The sequence below is a fragment of the Laccaria bicolor genome, genomic scaffold, assembly GCF_000143565.1.
Source record: "Laccaria bicolor S238N-H82 LACBIscaffold_67 genomic scaffold, whole genome shotgun sequence".
Lineage (NCBI taxonomy): Eukaryota > Fungi > Basidiomycota > Agaricomycetes > Agaricales > Hydnangiaceae > Laccaria > Laccaria bicolor.
Genome location: NW_001889938.1, coordinates 212,175 through 231,673, shown reverse-complemented (window position 1 = coordinate 231,673; position 19,499 = coordinate 212,175). Strand labels below are relative to the sequence as shown.

The window sequence follows — 19,499 nt, the reverse complement described above, 5'->3', positions numbered from 1 at the left end:
GTGCACGGTCACCTGCACAGTACATAGACACGTCACATGTAGTAGCTACTCACCACAATACCACCACTTACCCAGTCAGCTACATGCTGGGGAAGCCCTTCCACCCTTTCCACTTGGTGATGAGAGTGTTCTTCATGCTTTAACACGCTCGCCTCTCACTCTCTGCCTTTTTTCTCGGCCCTGGTCTCATTCTTGCAGTTGCTGCAGCTGCCACATCACCAACTTCATCGTGTCCTGTATCATCCATCCTATGTCCTACTGCCTTGCCGTCTTCGTCTCCACGTCTATTTCGTCTACGCCGTGACATCACCGTCATCCGTCATATGTCACCATGCCAGAAAATAAGACCACATTGAAGAAGAAGCCTGTCAATCAGGCACTGCCCGCAGTAATGCCGCCAGCGCCAGCATCTGCACCCGCATCAAAACCAGCAGCAGCATCATCGCCACCACTGCCAGTATCTGAAGAGAGCCTTGTGAAGCTCATCACTCTCGCCACGTGATCACCGGACTCACCATTAGGCCTCATTTGGGCGCACGCCTTTCGGGAAGAGTCAAGGGATGGATTTCAAAGGGGAACAGAGCTTTTCAAGGACAAGGATGTGAAGCAGGCATTTCGTGATGGTGCAGATGAAGGACAGATAATGGGAATACTGAATGAAAGGATCGTCTGAACCCCAGCACAGGTTCCAGTGTTTTGCATGTGAGATTGCACTGCAAATCCCACGAAAACGTGTTTGCATTTGTATTTCATGACCTGAAGTAACCATTTTGGGTTGATTTTCGGTGTAGAACACATGATATCAGCCACAAACTACAAGTACAAACAGGTTTTCATAAGATTTTGAGTGCAATCTCACATGCAAAGCACTGTCAGATGATCCTTGGTGCACGTCATTGCTTAGTCATCATTTTTAGCGAAAATGAAGATTTGTATGTCACTCTGCCAAATCTGGTCCAAATGATATGGTTTTTTTTTGCAGTATGCACTGCTTACAGCCGATTTCACATCTATGTGGAATTACAAAAAAAAAAGTGGGCCCAAGGACCCTAGAATCAAATGACATAATATCTTCACATGCACAATTTCTAAAGAATACACATCACTTTCGTTTTGCCTCCTAGAACAGCTGTCGCCCCTCCATCCCTACCTTGGTTCACACTCTACAAAGGCTCAATTTCTCTTGAAAATGTGTCTCAATTCATGCCCTCAAGAGAAATGACATCCAGCACGCTGCATTCATGAATACCATTGCCAAAGAAGTTCCACGACCTGATATAATCATGTTTGTGAGGCTGCACGAAATCAAAAGACATCGGGAAGAACACAAGGTTGGGCTTTAGTTGGAAGGAGATGTGTGCAGAGAAGGTTCTTTGTTCGAGGACAGCAGTACATAGATGCTGTACATGTTCTGTTCTCACCACTCGTTTAGCTGACTTCTCAATGTGCGGCATTTCAACAAATATAATGACTGGTTTCCTCCCAGGTGCAAAAAGTATTGTATTCTTGACTAGGTCTTTGTATTCTTCATAGTTAACAACATCAGGGGCATCACTTGGGCGTCACCTTGCCTAGATATCGTATCATACAATAGATTAGGGACAGGAATTGGGAGGCCTTGACGTCCTGCGTTTGTTTCTTGCCTTTGCCAGTGGTTCCAGCTTTGTAGAACATGAGTCGAGCAACAACAGAAAGATTGATTGCATTAGGTTCACTGCTAGCAGGAGTGTCTAGATCTACCATAATGAGGAACTTGGCAGACGTGACTGAGTGCAAACACGATTGTGGATTTGGGGTCCCAGCCTTCAGTTAAAGCTAATAGGTACAAACAGCCTTTTTTTTTTGGGGGGATTCCGCATAGATTTGAAATTGGCTGTAATTGTAGGATCATTCTGAAATGAGGATAAATGTAGGTAAATACAAATAAATAGTCCGAAATGACATGTGTAGTCTCAGGAAACATTGGTTTCTGTATACTGAACTTGAATCCAAATGATATCACATAGTTAAAAACAAATGCAAACAGAACTACCACGCGCAAGGTGAAATTGTTTGCACATGTTGAATGATTAGTAATCCATGTTGGTGAAAATGAAAATTTCTACCTAGCTCTGCCAAATCTGGTCCAAATGATATGGTTTTTTTTGCAGTATGCACTCCCCATTTGTAGGATCATTCTGAAATGAGGCTAAATGTAGGTAAATACAAATAAATAGTGTGAAACCACACCTGTAGTCTCACTAAACTTTGGTTTCTGCATACTGAACTTGAATCCACATGATACCACATGATTAAAAACAAATGCAAACAGATTTACCACACAGGAGGTAAAATTGTTTGCACATGTTGAATGATTAGTAATCTATCTTGGTGGAAATGAGGATTTCTGCGTAGTTCTGCCACTTCTGGTCCAAATGACATGTTTTTTTTGCAGTATGCACTCCTTAATTGTAGGATCATTCTGAAATGAGGATAAATGTAGGTAAATACAAATAAATAGTCAATGACATATGTAGTATATCTGTAAGTTTGGTTTGCAGGTTGAAGTTGAACCCTATGATATCACATGGTGTAAAATAAAGACAAACAGATTTACTGTGCATGCAGTGAAATTGTTTGCACATATTGAATGTTTAGTAATCCATCTTGGTAGAAATCTTTGTTTCTACCTAGCTCTGCCGCTTCTGGTCCAAATGACACAGTTTTTTTTGCAGTATGCACTCCTTAATTATAGGATCATTTGTGCATTTCCAAATATGGTATATAGCCAAGAATGGCTACAAAATAACCAAAAAATCAGAAAAAAATTAGGGGTGGTGCTTCCTGTTGGTGACGACATCAGGGGTTATGGTGCATTTCCAATCTGGTAATATAGCCTAAAATAGCCAGAAGATAGGCAAAAAAATTGGAAAAAAAGGGAGGGTGATGCTCACTGTTGGTGACCACATCAGGGGTCATTTTCAGGGTCTGGGTCCATTTCCAAATGTGGTAATATAGCCTAACATATATAGCCAAAAAATCAGAAAAAAATGGGGGATGGTGCTCATTGCTGGTGATAACATTGGGTAATGTTGTCAGGGTCCAGAGTTGAGTTCCAAATATGGTATTATATCCAAAAATAGCTGGAAAATAGCGGAAAGATTGCAAAAAAAATATGAATGGTGTATAGAACATCAGGCACTGCCTTCAAAGTCCACTTCAGGGTCCATCCTAAAAAGAAAATATCACCTGGTTTGACCAAAAAGTAAAGAAAACCAAGAGGAGAATGATTTTATCTATCAGGGTTCAACAGTTTAACTGTGCATGCAGTGAACCTGTTTGCACATATTGAATGCTTAGTAATCTATTTTGTTTCTACCTAACTCTGCCAATTCTGGTCCAAATGACATGGTTTTTTTTACAGTATGCACTCTTCATTTGTAGAATTATTCTGAAATGAGAATAAATGTAGGTAAATACAAATAAATAGTCTGATATCATTAGCCCATCCCACTTGGCTTTGAATGACCTGGTCTTTTTACAACAGATATATCAAATATATGCTTCTACTATAAAGTAACAAGGGCATTAAACAAATACAAATAAACAATTACAATGAAACATCTTTAACTCCAGCCTTTTGTAGTCTATTGGTAAACTTTATAGTCTATATCCAACTTTGTAGTCCATATTCAAGGTTTGTAGTCTTTTATTGTCTATTGATAAACTTTGTAGTATATGTCCAACTTTTATAATTCTTTGTAGTTAATTAGACAATGTCCACACTGGTGGTGATTACATTAGATAATGTGTTCAGAGTCCAGGGTGGACATCCAAATATGGTAATCTGTCCAAAAATAGTCATAAAATGGCAGAAAAATTAGAGAAAATCAAGGGATGGTGCTGATTATGAGCAATGATGTTGGGTAACAGTTTCAGACTCTAGAGTGGACTTCCAAATATGGCAATGTATCTGTGTATAACCAGAAAATGAGCAAAAAATGAGAAAAACATCAATGTATTTCTCATTAATGGTGATGATGCTGGGGTACTCTGTTTAGGGTTTGGAGCAACATTTAAATAGGGAAATTTAATAGTTTGTGGTAAAGACATAGCTAGAAAATCAGAAAAAAGCAGAAAAAATAAAAATAGGTTACTTCACCTCTGCAAAAAAGGACTCATTTCTGCCATGCTTGCAATGGCCTCTTACACAAGTGTAGGAATGATCTAGATATTTCTCAGTGGTATTGTACTTGTATTTTGATAGACTGAAATACAGGAAGTAGGACATCTTACTTTTTAACCCCAACTTTGACAATCTTAAGTTCTCTGAACTAAGCAGTGTTTCTTGAGTGAATTGATAAGGCTTCGCGCTATCAATTAACTTTGACCAATCATTAAGGCTACACACTAACAATCGCGGTCATCAAGCAACACAATCAATGAATGGTTAAGACTCTCCACATTTCTAGGATATTACTTAGCTATATTCATATCCAACTCTACACTTCTGACTCCACATAAAAGTAGTTACTGACATTTGTATTCATAGGAATACACCAATGTAGAGCCGTGCACTCTAACAGCCAGTTGGCAAATTATACCCCTGAAGCTGGACGACACAAGTGAAGGCCCCGTAAGTGAGAGCGGGTGTGACTGGTTCTGGGACTTTGAGTTGTCAACCCCATGGGAACATGGAATGGACAGAGGCTTTACCATCTCTGAGCACACATGTTCCACATTCAATTTGGATCTTAGACTGGAAAGAGGCGTTGACAAGGAGTAGTTTGTGAGATGGGGAAGAATGGTGGGGCTCAACGTGGCCAAAATGGTGGTCAGGACCGAAAAACCTCACATGCTGACTGGGTAAGTGGTGGTATTGTGGTGAGTAGCTACTACATGTGATGTGTCTATGTACTGTGCACATGACCGCACACTGAAGTAGGGAATCCCTATTCCATCTGCCCCCTTCCCATAAGGTGACGTCCCCGTCACCAGCTGCTGAAAAAGAAGAAGAAATCTAAGAGGACTAGAAAAATGTAGAGTAGAAATCCAGAATCAAACAAAGCAATGAAAGAAAAAGATGTGATGGACACAGTAGGAACATAAACTTGAAGAAAGATCAGTGACGAACCCAACCAAGTGCCTTCAAAGCTTGACTCAAATCCAAGAGGCGTGGATCGGATTCCGAATCGAGTGTAGGAATCTTCAATGGGGTTGATGGCAATGGCAGTGTGGTGGGGTTCGAGACTGGAAAGAGGCGTTGACAAGGAGTAGTTTGTGAGATGGGGAAGAATGGTGGGGCTCAACGTGGCCAAAATGGTGGTCAGGACCGAAAAACCTCACATTTTTCCAAAGGCAATTGGGAATGGCTATTCCGATGGGCTAATGAGCTGAAGGGGTTGGGGTTGGTGGTGTGGAGGGCAGAAAGGTCACGGCAAGGTTGGTTTTTAGGGAATATGGGGACGATAGGTATGGAGGTGGTGTCGTCAGACCAATCGAAGGCTGGGGGATCCAAGGTAGGAGCAGTGGTGGCAGCGGGGGGCAAATCCATAAGCTGGGCTTGAGCTTCAACATTGACAAGAAGAGGTGGAGTGGTCTGGGATGAGGAAGTGTGATGGGAGGGGGAAACCTGAATAGCAGCATCAAGAGAAGGTGGGCGAGCCTCAACAGAATCAACCTGAACCATGGCGTTGAGCTTGTTGGCAGTGCAGGTATGTCCCTCAGGAAGTCCTATGTTGCAAGAGAAGCAATCTGTTTTCGTGTCGAAACACCACAAGCCGTGGCCTGCTGCCTCCCATTCCTTCCTCTCATTCAGTATTCCCATTATCTGTCCTTCATCTGCACCATCACGAAATGCCTGCTTCACATCCTTGTCCTTGAAAAGCTCTGTTCCCCTTTGAAATCCATCCCTTGACTCTTCCCGAAAGGCGTGCGCCCAAATGAGGCCTAATGGTGAGTCCGGTGATCACGTGGCGAGAGTGATGAGCTTCACAAGGCTCTCTTCAGATACTGGCAGTGGTGGCGATGATGCTGCTGCTGGTTTTGATGCGGGTGCAGATGCTGGCGCTGGCGGCATTACTGCGGGCAGTGCCTGATTGACAGGCTTCTTCTTCAATGTGGTCTTATTTTCTGGCATGGTGACATATGACGGATGACGGTGATGTCACGGCGTAGACGAAATAGACGTGGAGACGAAGACGGCAAGGCAGTAGGACATAGGATGGATGATACAGGACACGATGAAGTTGGTGATGTGGCAGCTGCAGCAACTGCAAGAATGAGACCAGGGCCGAGAAAAAAGGCAGAGAGTGAGAGGCGAGCGTGTTAAAGCATGAAGAACACTCTCATCACCAAGTGGAAAGGGTGGAAGGGCTTCCCCAGCATGTAGCTGACTGGGTAAGTGGTGGTATTGTGGTGAGTAGCTACTACATGTGACGTGTCTATGTACTGTGCAGGTGACCGTGCACTGGAGTAGGGAATCCCTATTCCACTGTACTCTGTGTCCTGCATAACTATGTCCTTGTTGTCTGTAATGCTCGAACCAGTGTACTTGCTGGATGAGTCACTGAAGGTGGAGCTGTAGGCTGAGGGGAGAACATATGATGCAGAGTTGGAAGGCTCTATAATTTTCATGAGTTGTAAGAAAATTGTTTGTAAAATTGAATGTGTACCCTTGCCGGGTCCTTTAGTGAGATAATGGTCTGGAAAGCTTAGTCCCAGAGTGCCACAGTAAGGTGTGTCCCAGTTCCAGCCTGAATAAGCACCTAAATAATCTTCCTTGATGTGTGCGGTATGGATCCACTGTACGGCCTGTCTTCCCATGCTCTGGAAATTGACATACCATGCTTCAATATTTTCTCACAATATGTAACCGTAGAGCAGGTTCATGCAATCAGAGTCCAGAGTTGTCAAGATGGTTGGGTGTTGCATTGTGATGTGATCGAATTGGAACTCCAGGATATATGCACATAATGAAATGGGTAAGGAAGGATTGATGGGGATGGAGTGTATAGCTGCAAACATTATGATTCGTGCAACCCGACATAATGGCCACCACAATGAGGAACCAGTGGCCAGGTTGAGAGCATACAAAAGTTGTCTGTCAGGAAGGGTAAGGGAAATAAAATTGTCTGCTGTGAGTTAATAATTGAAAGGATGAATGTTGTCAGTGATGGTATTGATGGATTGGAAAGGGGTAAGATGAAGGTTGGGGAATGAAGGCATATAGGTTTCAATGGTCTGCATGATAAGAAAAGAGATGAGAGTGTTTTTGATTGAAAAATTGTTTAGATAGTTACACAAGGTCGACGTGTGGTTTAAATAAAATTTCTGTCCATTCATTTTACCTGTTTTAGTTTCTTGGATTGAGATGCCTTATTGTTAATCCACTCTGTTAACATGACTGGTGCATTTTTCAAATTCTGCCTTGGTTCCCAAGTGTCAGCTTCTGGACCGTACCCCATATAGCATACATGATAGATGGGTATATGCTTACTGTTCCTGCCTTTGTGCCACGACTCGGCCACGATGCCTTCCACCTGATATTCAGGTAGTTCTTCAAAATTCATTTGTCTCATTTTAATCTTGGGTCTCTCTCCAAAATTTTCAGGAGATTCTTGGTATTTTTCTAAGTGTTCTATATTGAGTATGGGATGCATTCCAAATGACACAGGCATATGAAGATGATAGGAAACCAGACTCAGCTTTTGAATTATTTCAAATGGTCCATCAATAGTTTGTCTCCCTGCCCCTTCTCGTCTCTGAGAAGACCTAGGTTTTTCTGGTTGATAATGACGTGATCACCCTCCTGAAACTCCCAAGTTAGTCTGTCCTTATTGTATGTCTTTTTCTGGAAAATCTGACCCAAGAGTAGGGCATCCTGTGCCTTCTTTCGCTCAGCCTCAAAACATTCCACCATGTGCAGTGCTTTCTCGTCAAGTACTTCCACGTGGTCCTCATGTACATCATTTCTTCCTATAGGTTGAGGGCTCGTCAGCAAGGTCGACCCAGTAATAGGATGGTATCCTCTTAACAAATAAGCAGGTGTAAATCCTGTGGCCATATGTAGTGAGCTGTTGTAGGAAAGTGCAAGAATGTCCAATAGATTGCTCCAGTTATCGCGTTCAGGGTTGATATAGGCTCAGATTGAGATTTCCAAACCCTGATTCATTACTTCTGTCTGTCTGTCTGCTTGTGGAGCAGGTGCAACTGGTTCTGGGACTTTGAGTTGTCAACCCCATGGGAACATGGAATGGACAGAGGCTTTACCATCTCTGAGCACACATGTTCCACATTCAATTTGGATCTTGCCAACTGGTCCTCACTTATTGACGAAATCGCCACAAATCATCCATTTCCACAGAACTCTGCCTGCCCTTCCCCTTACGACTGAGATGCCATTAATTGGAAGTTTTCTGACTGTGCTGAGCTTCAAGGTGCTGAGGGCCTTGCCATGAGGATGGCAATTGATTATCTAGATTTCATTGCCTGGTGGACAGCATCCATTTCTAGGTGGGAGGCCGATCTTGACCCACAAGTCACTGATCAGATCAAAGGTCTACATCTCAGTCAATTCTGGAAACAAGGTGTCTTAGTGGATCTAGAACAATGCTGGTAGGAGGTTAACATTCCGAATCTGCTGTCAAATGGACACTAGTGCCTACCACTTTTATGATAAAACATAGGCAGTTGCTGTTAGGATCCATCCTATTCCTTGGATAGGGCGCGAGATGAGGTAGAGGTCGACGTAGATACCACTGGTAGTTACTAGACTGGAATAGGGACGAGGTCTGTAATCGAGTTGTTGTATGGAGTTAGGTCTGAAGCATAAGTGTACAGAGCTAAGTCCAAGAAGCTGGGAGGCACAGAGTTGAGTTCCAGGACAGGAGGAATGGAGTTAAGTCAGTCAGAGATGAAGGTAGCATGGGCTTGGAGTTGGAGACTCGAGAATACGCAAAGTGAAGTGAACACTAAGTGAAATGTTAGTGTATCGGAGTTACACGATAACTCAGTGTAAGGTGGATTTGGCATCGGAGTTGAAGTCCGAGGCAAGTTAGTAGAGATAATGCAGATGAGAGGCTGAGATGAGAGGACGAAGGAACAAGACAGAAGTTAACTTTAATATCAAGGATGAGGGTACTTGGTACATGCGAGGAGTATTTATATGAGTCAAAGAGAATAAGGTCTGTGAAAAAGGAAAAGAGGTTGGTAACTCCAGTACAAAGTAGAACAATAGAGAGAACAAGGGCCATAAGGGAAGTATCATGGAGGCAGAGATGATATGTGAGGAAGCGTGGAGTTGGAGTTGAGGTTTATTGTGAAGAGGGTTTTTGCCAAGGCAGAGGACAGGAGACTTGGCAGAACAAGAACAATAAGCGCCTTGTTCTATTCGGAGTTGTCGTGCTTGGAGTTGGATACACATGTTCGGCATTGGTTTACCAGAGTACAAGGTCAGAGTTGTTTTGGTGTTGGAGTCCGAGAAGTGAGTTATGGGGTGGTTAGTCATGTGAGGTTGTAGGTCACGAGGATGGTTCGTGACAGTTGCCTGCAAAGTCTTTTCAATCCCCCTAAATGAAATGCCTAGGCAATTTCATTCTTTCTTGACAGCTATTTCATTGCTACCCACCACATTTTTCATTTCTCCTTGGCAATGAAATACATTTCATTCTTTTGCTTGTGCTTTTTCATTACTTTTTCATTCTTTGCCAACTTGATTTTATTTCTACCTACTGCATTTTTCATTCTCTGCCAGTATCATTTCATTCTTTTGCCTGCACTTTTTCATAACTTTTTTCATTAAGTTTGGGAGATCACTGAATATTCTCAGAGGTATTCAAATATTCATTGACCCTTGTTCTTGAACTCTACTCCCTTCAGGATTTCCTAAGGAAGAACAGAGATTATGCGACGGATATCCAAAGCATCAGCAATCTCTGCTAACAGTTCGTGAGCTGAAAACTGAGTCATACGGAAGTACAACTAGTCCTCACACCATAGTAATAGATTCCCTCATTCACCAGACTTCCCATCGTTGCTTGACCACCCACTCCTATCATTACCTCACAGGACACCTATTCCACTAGTTTGAATTTCACTTGATGGTTTAAATTCCAGTCACTTATATTTGTACCAGTGAATTTATGGTTTGTATTCATAATCTTTACCATATTTTATAAACAGAAAGAACTCATTAAAACAATATAGTATTTGATACTGGTAATGTATCTACACATGTTGAAAAAAGAATCAAGTCAGCGTGTTGCTTTGTCGTGCTGCATGTCAAAGATGAAGAGACAGTGCATCGGACAAACAAAGGTCCATCTCCTCCTCCCCCATTTCCACTTCTGCCTCTTTGCAGACTTCTTCATTTTTCATCAAGGGTCTAGCTCTAGACCTAATTCATTCTTCCTTCTACCCCCATTCATCCCTTGATTCAAGAATTTTTTTTCTGTGTCTCATTCCTTGTTCCAGGTCCCTGCACTGAATTCAGAATCCACAGAAAGTGCCAGCACCTCATGGGCTCTTTCTGCAAAGTTTCCACATCAGAAATTAGCACCATCAAGGGTCCTACTTGACAGGCCAAATGTGTTTCACCCAGCACTTTTGTGCAATCTTTGTGGTGAATCTCCATTTGAAGGTGGGTAGGAGGCTGTCCTCCATTTTCTACTATTCAATTGTTCACTTTTGTCTATTTCCCTATCAGATATTCTTTTGGGGGTATTACTTCAGAATAATAGATGGCCATGGAATTTTTTATCTTGTAGCATTTCCATCTCTTTGCACAGTGCGATTCCGAACATTGTAATTCTTTGTTAGTATGCACACTGAATCACTTTCCCATTTAGAAGATACACTGTTACATCTTCATTTCTACCAATTCACATACCAAGAAAAATAATATACTTACTTACTACCATCATCGAATAAAATGGATAATGGAGGGGTGAAGGTACAGCAAATAGTGCATGGCATGTGTCTCCAATCAATGATTTCCGAACTTGCCAACACAATTCATTTCAATTGCATCCGTCAAAAAATGTTCCATTCCCTGACAGGTACGTACTATTCCGGATATGCCTGTACAGCCCTTTCCAGATCTATATAAGCTGGGCAGTTAAGGTCCATTCATATTTAATTCAACATAATGCATTTACTGACGAACGCCATTCCAGTAACTGTAAATTAAGTCTATCAAAAGTCAGAGGTCCATATCTGCTTATCCAGCAAGAATACACAGGTACTCACCACTTTTCCCTGCCAGGCAGCGTAACAACCCCCAGAAGTCCCATCCATCAGTAAGTGTCTTAAGCATTCTAATCTTTTGTCAACTTACCTCTTGCACGCACAGACCACATCTTTGCAAGTGGTCTACAGTGTCCGCGCCACGCATTCGGATGACTGACTGCCAAACGAAGGTCAGTACACACTATGCTATGGTAATCAAAATACGCACTTACACCTTGTTTTTCGAAGGTTTGCGCCTGGTTTTATTGAGGTTTCAGCCCCACGGCGAGTGGACCCCCCAGCTATTAGTTTGAGGCCGTGCTGTGCCCAATGTCGTATGCATGCATTCTTGCCCGTCGCCATTTACGGCAAGTGCTCGAGGTGCGTAGTACCTCGAGCACACTAAATCATGGGAAGCACACATTTACGTTGCATTAGTCGACGCCTGCCACTCAAACTGTGCTTTTTGAAGATTTAATTTGTGGCCATTTTTTCCGATGTCTCGGCCCCGCGGCGAGCGGATCTGTTGGCTCTACAGCGCTCGTCGTTGTTTAGGGTGGCCGCAAGGGGTGCATAGCACCCCGAACATTTGTAAAACTGATTGAAGACAGTTAGTACGCGCTCAGATTTTTGTAGTTGGAGGGTTTATACTTATGCTCATTTTTTGAAGGAAATCCCGCCCATTTTCCCAATGTTTTGGACACGTGAGAGCGGATAGGGAAGCTTGCTGTGTCTAGATGCTGGTGAGAGATCCATGTATAGCATGCGATCGGTATTGTGTGGGATGAACGAAATAAAATAAGTACTCACTTTATCTCTCACAACCCTATCCCACTCGTAAACGCGAAGCGCTCGCTGTCCATAGTGTATACCCGTCCTCAGGCGACGTTGGTTTTCGTGATTCCGTCCTTTCTAGCATTCAGGCGTCAATTTTGGCTGTTGCACCTTCACGTATGTTTTATTGTTGTGTTGTTCGTCTTCAGGCATGTCGTTACGATTTTTTGTACATAGCAGAATGAAATCTTACTTCCTGGCCCTCCGTGGTTTCCTTTGATGTTGTATACATCGGACACATGTATACGATGCCTCATCGTTCCAGCTGCCACAAACATTGACGTATTCTCTTGATGTTCCTCGTGCCATTGGCCCGACTTATCGTCGTCGGGTATGTAAGTTCTGCAAAGGTATTTCACTAATATTTCGTTTGACGTCAACATCTTGACTTACAATCTTCACGTAGGTGTTCAATCCCGTCTTTGGAAGTATTGCGAAACATTGAAGTCTAATCTACGAAGGTATGTTAGTGTCAGAATAACCTACAGAGTCAAACTGACATACCTCGTCGTTTAACGCGTCCTGGTTCCGTTTATCCGTCCATAGTGAGTGCAAGACGTTGCTTTTACTCGTTTCCAACATCGAGACGACGTATTTCCATCCGCAGAACCGGTGCATACAGTCCAGAACGCTCCACACATGCTTTGAAATGACCACGGTTCGTCAATGTTGTGCATGACATCCTATACGATGTAAGTACTCACTTTTCGTTGCCTTTCCACAGCTCATGACCTCTCCCAACTTCTCCATGCGAAACACCGCCTTTCCGTAGCATATCCATCTGCTCCCCGTACTCCCATGCCCTCCTGGCGGCGTGTACGCGTTAGATTTCAATGTCGAGTCTTCGTTTACGCAGTATCATCTTCTCATGTACCGTTTCGGTTCGTAGTAGGTAGTACAACGAACAATATGGACTTCGATTAGGTGAAAACACGTGTAAAGGATAATTGGGTACTCACATAGCGAGAAACTGTCAACACATCGACGATGCGCTTGAAAACGAGCACAGGCGTTAGTATTGTGCAGCAGGAACAAAGGAAGGTAAGAACTCACCTTCTCCCATCCCTCATGACCCTATCGCAGCTCGTAAATGCGACATGCCGCCTCTCCGTATATCCATCTGTTCCCTGCACTCCCGCACCCTTCCAACAATGTTTATGCGTGGGCCTTGGTGTGAGCGTTATTGTTATCTTGTTCATCTTCTTGCGATCGTTTACCTGGTATCGTCTTCTCGCGTATTCTTTAGGCTCGTAGTAGGTCTCGGAGTGAATGTTCTCCATCATAATTTGGAGTCCACCTCGAGACGATGTATCTCTATCCGAAAAACTGGTGCATGCAGCCAGAATGCTCCATGCGGGTGCCGAGTGCTTGGAAATGATCACAGCCGTCAGTATTGTGCAGGATGAACAAAGCAATGTGAGTACTTACCTTTGGTTCACAACCCACATTCCAGCTTGTAAACACGAAACACCAGCTGCTGTCCGTAGCATATACGTTTGTTTCTCACAATTCCGTGTCCTTCTGATGGTGCTTATGCGTTAGATCGCATGTCGACTCTCCGTTTATGTGTTTTCGTCGTCTTGTGCTTCCTTTTGCGTGTTGGTATAATCCCCTGTACGTAGTAGAACGAAATCTATGACTTTTGTTAGCAGAAAACAATAGTGTGCTACTGACTGTCATGTGTGGGCGCATTCCCGTCTCCATTGAGCTTTGTAACGTTGAGGAATAGAGTCCGAGTTCGTCGTTGTATGCTTTGACGACGCCGTGGATGGAGCAAGTGGTGTCAACAGCAAATAACCTTATTAAGCAAGTGTTAGATCTGAAGATACTGCTATATTAAGAAGTTTCTTCACCTCGTGGTATTAACATATCTTCCACATATTTGCTGTGCATGTATGGACTTGCCTTTTGTAGAAATTTCCTCTCCAATATCTTCAACGTTTATCCACCCCAGGATATTCTTAATAATTCCGACAGAAAAAAATCGATAAAATGAGATAAAAGATTTTAAATATCTTCCAAGTAATTCCGGCAGTTTAAAGGGAGCATTATTATTAATATCTTCCGCATTTTTCCACATTATACCCAGTATATATATAAGCCAAGGCCTGCAGTGTCATGGCAAAGTACGTGTTTGATGGTCTCAGTATCTTTGACATGGCAGAACCGTACTTTCATCCCATGTTGCTGTGCCCCACCACCCCCTCTCCATAGTGCGTTTGTGATGTGTTACAGTCAGTTCGTTCGCACCCTGTGTCTGAAGTGTGCCATGTCTGTTGCAGATGAGATGGTCGAGATCAGTCAAGCTCATCCTGGGTCGCGATGAGTTTTTGTTGCTGGTTGGAGAACCTGCCAGTGACCCCTCCAGGGAGGTTTTAGTCGTGTACCCTACCGTGTCTGGTCAGGGATAGTTCTTGGCTGGTCAGTCAGCTGATCACAATGGTAACAGTGTGGTGTGCTCCGTAGCATAGTTGTGTTTAGACACTACAACTTTGTATTGGGAACCAGTTGTTCCTTATTGGGACCTCTACCTCCCTCGGTCAGCCAAGCTGAAATTGTGTGTCAAGAAAGGTCAGGAATTGTTGTTGTTGCTCACCAATACCCTGGTCGAAGCGAGATCTAGATTTGCACAATATACAGCCACCTTGTTCAATATCATAGGGGCAGGCCCCTGCTGCACATTGTACCTGCTACCCCTATCACTGGAGGCTATCCTCCGCCACCCCCTTGTCAGCACTGAGCAGTACCTGAGAATCAAGGCATCCATATCCAATGACAACATCAGCATCACGAACAGCTCCTTCAGCAAGGCCAACACTTGCATCATCAATGGGCGCAGGAGGCCAAACACCAGCAAAGAGTTCAAGTCATAGCCAGCAAGAGGTAGAAAGACAGCAGAGGTTACAGGAAGCGGAGCACCATCACATGCAGGAGAAGCAGTGCTTTCAAGAGTTGGAGCATCAGCACTGGCATTCCCAAGAGTAATAGCAGATGCCGCACGAGTTGAAACACCAGCATGTACAGGAATTAGAGCATCGCCATCAACGATCCCTCAAACAGGAGTGTCAAATACATATGCAGGAAGAGCCTTAACGTCATTCTCAAGAGATGGAACACCATCAACTACTTTGGCAGGAGGAGCTAATATGTCCTGTTGTCCCTCTTGAGCCGAGAATGATAGAGATTTCACCTCATATCCAACCAGCTCCTCGAAAGTCGGATCCTGTCCAGACAAACCTACATGGTTATTCTATTATCATTGGATTATATTCTGTCACTCATTTGCACAACAACTTAATCACAATTGTGCAAGGCATGCTCCCGAGTCTGAGGGCTTGAAAAAAGTTGTGATTTGGCTAAGAATATGATTAAAAGTCGAAATTTCATCAGCTTCCTCCTCTGCCCAATGGGATGAAACCTTAGTGAGAGAAGCACACTAAGTATTTTTCTGATGTAATTATTCCTAGGGGGCCAAAAATTCCAATAGCCAACCATCTTTTAGTAGCTCTTGGGCACTCGGTTGCAGCTTCGGATCTAATGTCAAACATTTGCGCAAGAATGCAGCAGTGCCTAGAATCTCGCTCTCATTAAGGACTTCAAAGCCTTGCAAAATGTCTTTGAGGGTGGATGGCGCAAAATTGCTGTTTGTGTGAAGAAGTGTGCCTAAGTGAAGAAAGTCACTAATCGTTGATGATTAGATGAGGTTGCACTCACCTTTCTCATCAAAGTATTTCCCCCAATCCTCACAATGTTCGAGGAATTCAAGTGGGAATGGCCCTAAACACTGTACCATGTGCTGCAAATGGAGTTCATGCGAGTAATTATCAGCATCCTGGGGGAGAAGAGCAATACTTTATCATCCCCCACATAATCCACATGGACTCCACTGGATTCCACTGGACTGGACTGGACTGGACTGCCAATCACAAAACTGGACTCCACTGGACTCTCCCAACACAGAACTGGACTGGACTGGACTGCAAGCACAAAACTGGACTGGACTGGACTGGACTGAACTTAGATTTCAAAAGAAAAAAGAAAATTTATTAATTAAATACATTACTTTTACTGAGAGGGAAAGAAAGGGGGGAGGGAAAGAAAGGGGGGAGGGAGTAGTGATCAGGAAGGGGGGAGGGAGGAGGGGGAAGAGAGGAATGGAGGGGGGGAGAGCAAGGAAGGGGGGAGGGAGTGAAGGGGGGAGAGAGTGGAGGGGAGAGGTGGTGGTGTTGGGCCCTCGTTGCCGTTCCGCATTGGTGGTTTTTTGTGGGCGCGTGTTGTTTTGGGTGGGCACTTGTTGTTTTTTGTGGGCACATGTCGTTTTTTGTGGGCACTCGTGGTTTTTCGTGTGTGGTGGGGGTGGGTACTCGTGTGGACGCATCATCGTGTTGTGTCGTCATCCTGGTGTGTCGCGTCATCATCCTGGTGTGTCATGTCATTGTCCTGGCATGTCGTTGACACATCATTGTCGTGTCAGTGGGCGGTGGTGGGTCATGGTGGTGGGCGCTCGTCGTCGTTCATGGGTGGTGGGGGTGGGTGGGTGCTTGTCATGGTTCGTTGACACTGGTGGGTGCTCGTCATTTGCCGTGACGTGGGTTGCCGTTGTGTGGGGTCATTGGTGCCTGTCGTGGTGAGAACGGAGGGATGGGGTGGGGCACACGTACCATTGGCCCATGATGTGGCAACGTCATGGGCGCTGTCCCTCGTTCTGTGTTCTCTTGTTGTCATGTTTCGTGTGCATTGGTAGAGGTTGTCGGCATGGGCATTGTTGGCTTCGCGGGTTGTTGAGGTGACGTGGCAGTGAGGGGGTGGTCGACGTTGTGAGCGTCAGTGGTGGTGGTGGTGGAAGGGAAAGGGAAAGGGATGGTCACGGAAGTGTGACCATCCCACAAACAGCAAACATGACGATATGGCACGCCCTCAAGTAAGTCACATGCAACCTTCACCCTGCCGACTGAACAAAATGATTAATTCTTATTGCAGCTAGTCCTTACCACTACTAATATATAAATCATTAGCCTTGTGATTCTGTCTATAAATTCAAGTCTACCTTATTAATTCTGAAGTCTTTTTTTGTAGTATTATAATTAACATCAATAAGTAATAAGTAATGGTGCACTGGACTCCAGTGATCCAGTGGACTATGACTGGACTGGACTGGACTGGACTTGAGACCAGTGGACTGGGCATTGTGCAAGCCAATCTGGCCTAGCAACTGGGCCACTGGAATCCACTGGAATCCACATGGATTACGTGGGGGATGGTAAAGACCTCAACTTTTCAGTCGACTTCAATCTTCACTTCAGGTGGTATATTTTGACACCCTTTTAACAGGTGGGACTTGAGCATGTTCACCTTTCCTACCATAGGTTTCACAGCCAGGTATGCTGAACCTGCTGAGGAATACAGAGTGATTAGAACTGTTTCCCAGGTAAGAATTAACCTTGCACCATCTTTGATTAACTCATCTTCTGTGCATACAAACTGGCATTCTCCCCTTGCACAAGCTTCGTGATCTGCCACTTGCTTGGCTCAGATGTACACGCCGATGCAATATTTGCACCACACATTGAGATGTGTGTGGTTATTCTGGAAATGCGTCCTGTTTCCATAGAAGTGGTTCCAGAGATGTGACTTTTGGGGCATAGCAACTTGAAAATTTCGGCACTCATGCCCTCTCACTTTTTAGCTATAATGTTCTAGGTACCCATTTAAAGTCGAATGTCGTTGCCCACTTGTCCCTACTACATTCCAATCTATTCCCCCTAGCCTAGTTATATTATGTCATCATAGCCGTTCAATGTGACCTTGACCCACTTGACCTTTCTTGACCCACTTGACTAGTGTTTAAAGGTTCAGTCCATAGGACCGCAAAAAACCGGTGGACCGAACTGAACCGGACCATGGTCCGGTCTTTTTTTCGGTTGCAGTTGCCCCAATTTGGGGTTGGTCCGGTTGCCGGTTGCCTCATTTCGAAAATATATTAAAACCGTTCAAAGACCGGTTTTGATCGGTTGCAACCGGTTAAACTGTCACGTGCGTTACATACCCTTGTAACCACGTTTATTACCTTTTATTGGGTTTTTGTTTCATCAAAAACGGTTAAGAATTGAGAAAGATATAACCAAATCCATATTTTACCCGAGTCTCTACGAGATGTAATTCGGTTTCAGTCATAGCTATGTCAAATCTTCATTAAATCTCTTCAAAATTGGTAGAATGACGGGTATTTACATGCTTTACTATTTCATATAACCCGTTTATTTTTCAGAGTAATAATAGTCAAGATACAAATGGTTTATATTGGTATAATAAATTATACGCAAAAAAACCGGCCTGGATCGGTCTGAACCGGCTCCATAGACCGAAATAGACCGGTCCTAGGTGGTTCGGTTCGGTTCCCTCAATATCTGGGTTGGTCCTAGACCGGTTGCGGTCCACGGTTGTGCGTTTTGGGGGCAAAAAACCGGACTGAACTGAACTTGCGAACACTACACTTGACCTTTCTTGACTGACCGGTCAATTCTTGACTGACCCTTTGACTTGACCTTTATTTTGACAGGGTCAACCGGGTCAAGACAACACTGATGGGGATGAGGTAGAAGGATTAATATGATCTTACTTACATATTGCCATTGCTGCAGAATTAGTTTTTGACATTATGCACAAGCAGTCTTTCACATTAGGAAAGGCTACTCTATGCCTTCATACTGATAGCTACTCTTCTGTCCTATCTCAAAACATAGTTATAAGGTCATGGGGATATGGCTGAAGAATTGACATGACCTCACACATTGCAATTGCCACATCATCACTTTTTCACATCATGCCCAAGTTGGCTTTCAAGCCAGAGGAGGCCATTCATATGTGAAAGCAGAGAATAGCCTGTCCTGATGTGAAAGGCAACTTGGTCATGATGTCAAAAGTGGTGATGTGGCAATAGCAATGTGTAAAATCATGTCAATCCTTCATCCATATCCTCACATGAACTTATAATAATTATGTTTTGAGATAGGACAGTAGGTATCAATATGAAGGCATAGGATAGCCTTTTCTAAGGTAAAAGACAACTTGTGCATGATGTCAAAAATGAACACAGCAGCACTGGCAATATGTAAGTAAGATCATGTTAATCCTTCAACCTCATCCCCATGACCTGGACAGAGCCAAGGACACCATGAACTAAATGTCAACTACAAACTTTTGCAGTACTTATCAGTCCCCCCACAGAATCCTGCAGGACTCACAGGATTCCTGAGGATTCCTGCAGGACTACACCATAATTTTGGCAAATTTGAGTTTTAGGAGAAAAATTCTGTCAAGTCCTCAGGATTCCTCAGGACTACATGACATTTAAACACTTCCTCTAACTTCCTTAATGAACTTAACACTATTTCCATCCTTAAAGCATTCAGATATCAATACATAGTAGAATTTAATTATATTTTAAATGGTATCAAAAT

General features: G+C 43.6%; 6 protein-coding genes across 6 annotated transcripts; 1 reads left to right on the top strand and 5 right to left on the bottom strand.

Annotated features, from left to right (window-relative positions):
• Window positions 1-3,748: 3,748 nt before the first annotated feature.
• Window positions 3,749-7,027, bottom strand: LACBIDRAFT_334658 (uncharacterized protein; the record flags this gene model as incomplete). Its single annotated transcript, XM_001889414.1, has 9 exons — window positions 3,749-3,826; window positions 4,190-4,389; window positions 4,696-4,841; window positions 4,917-4,980; window positions 5,114-5,320; window positions 5,416-5,876; window positions 6,431-6,602; window positions 6,654-6,807; window positions 7,004-7,027. 9 exons carry the CDS (start codon window positions 7,025-7,027, stop codon window positions 3,749-3,751), a joined length of 1,506 nt encoding a protein of 501 aa, XP_001889449.1.
• A 4,348-nt stretch (window positions 7,028-11,375) lies between these two features.
• Window positions 11,376-11,683, top strand: LACBIDRAFT_315120 (uncharacterized protein; the record flags this gene model as incomplete). The annotated part of the gene is made up of 3 exons (XM_001889445.1): window positions 11,376-11,396; window positions 11,477-11,586; window positions 11,644-11,683. The coding sequence occupies 3 exons, from the start codon at window positions 11,376-11,378 to the stop codon at window positions 11,681-11,683; spliced, it is 171 nt and encodes a 56-aa protein (XP_001889480.1).
• A 674-nt stretch (window positions 11,684-12,357) lies between these two features.
• LACBIDRAFT_315119 (uncharacterized protein) lies at window positions 12,358-12,621 on the bottom strand (the record flags this gene model as incomplete). Its single annotated transcript, XM_001889413.1, has 3 exons — window positions 12,358-12,381; window positions 12,433-12,492; window positions 12,544-12,621. The coding sequence occupies 3 exons, from the start codon at window positions 12,619-12,621 to the stop codon at window positions 12,358-12,360; spliced, it is 162 nt and encodes a 53-aa protein (XP_001889448.1).
• Window positions 12,622-13,012: 391 nt separating this feature from the next.
• On the bottom strand, window positions 13,013-13,322 carry LACBIDRAFT_315118 (uncharacterized protein; the record flags this gene model as incomplete). Its single annotated transcript, XM_001889412.1, has 2 exons — window positions 13,013-13,031; window positions 13,093-13,322. 2 exons carry the CDS (start codon window positions 13,320-13,322, stop codon window positions 13,013-13,015), a joined length of 249 nt encoding a protein of 82 aa, XP_001889447.1.
• Window positions 13,323-15,502: 2,180 nt separating this feature from the next.
• LACBIDRAFT_315117 (uncharacterized protein) lies at window positions 15,503-15,832 on the bottom strand (the record flags this gene model as incomplete). Its single annotated transcript, XM_001889411.1, has 2 exons — window positions 15,503-15,702; window positions 15,754-15,832. The coding sequence occupies 2 exons, from the start codon at window positions 15,830-15,832 to the stop codon at window positions 15,503-15,505; spliced, it is 279 nt and encodes a 92-aa protein (XP_001889446.1).
• A 2,384-nt stretch (window positions 15,833-18,216) lies between these two features.
• On the bottom strand, window positions 18,217-18,672 carry LACBIDRAFT_315116 (uncharacterized protein; the record flags this gene model as incomplete). Its single annotated transcript, XM_001889410.1, has 2 exons — window positions 18,217-18,527; window positions 18,663-18,672. The coding sequence occupies 2 exons, from the start codon at window positions 18,670-18,672 to the stop codon at window positions 18,319-18,321; spliced, it is 219 nt and encodes a 72-aa protein (XP_001889445.1). The 3' UTR covers window positions 18,217-18,318.
• Between the last annotated feature and the right edge of the window lie 827 nt (window positions 18,673-19,499).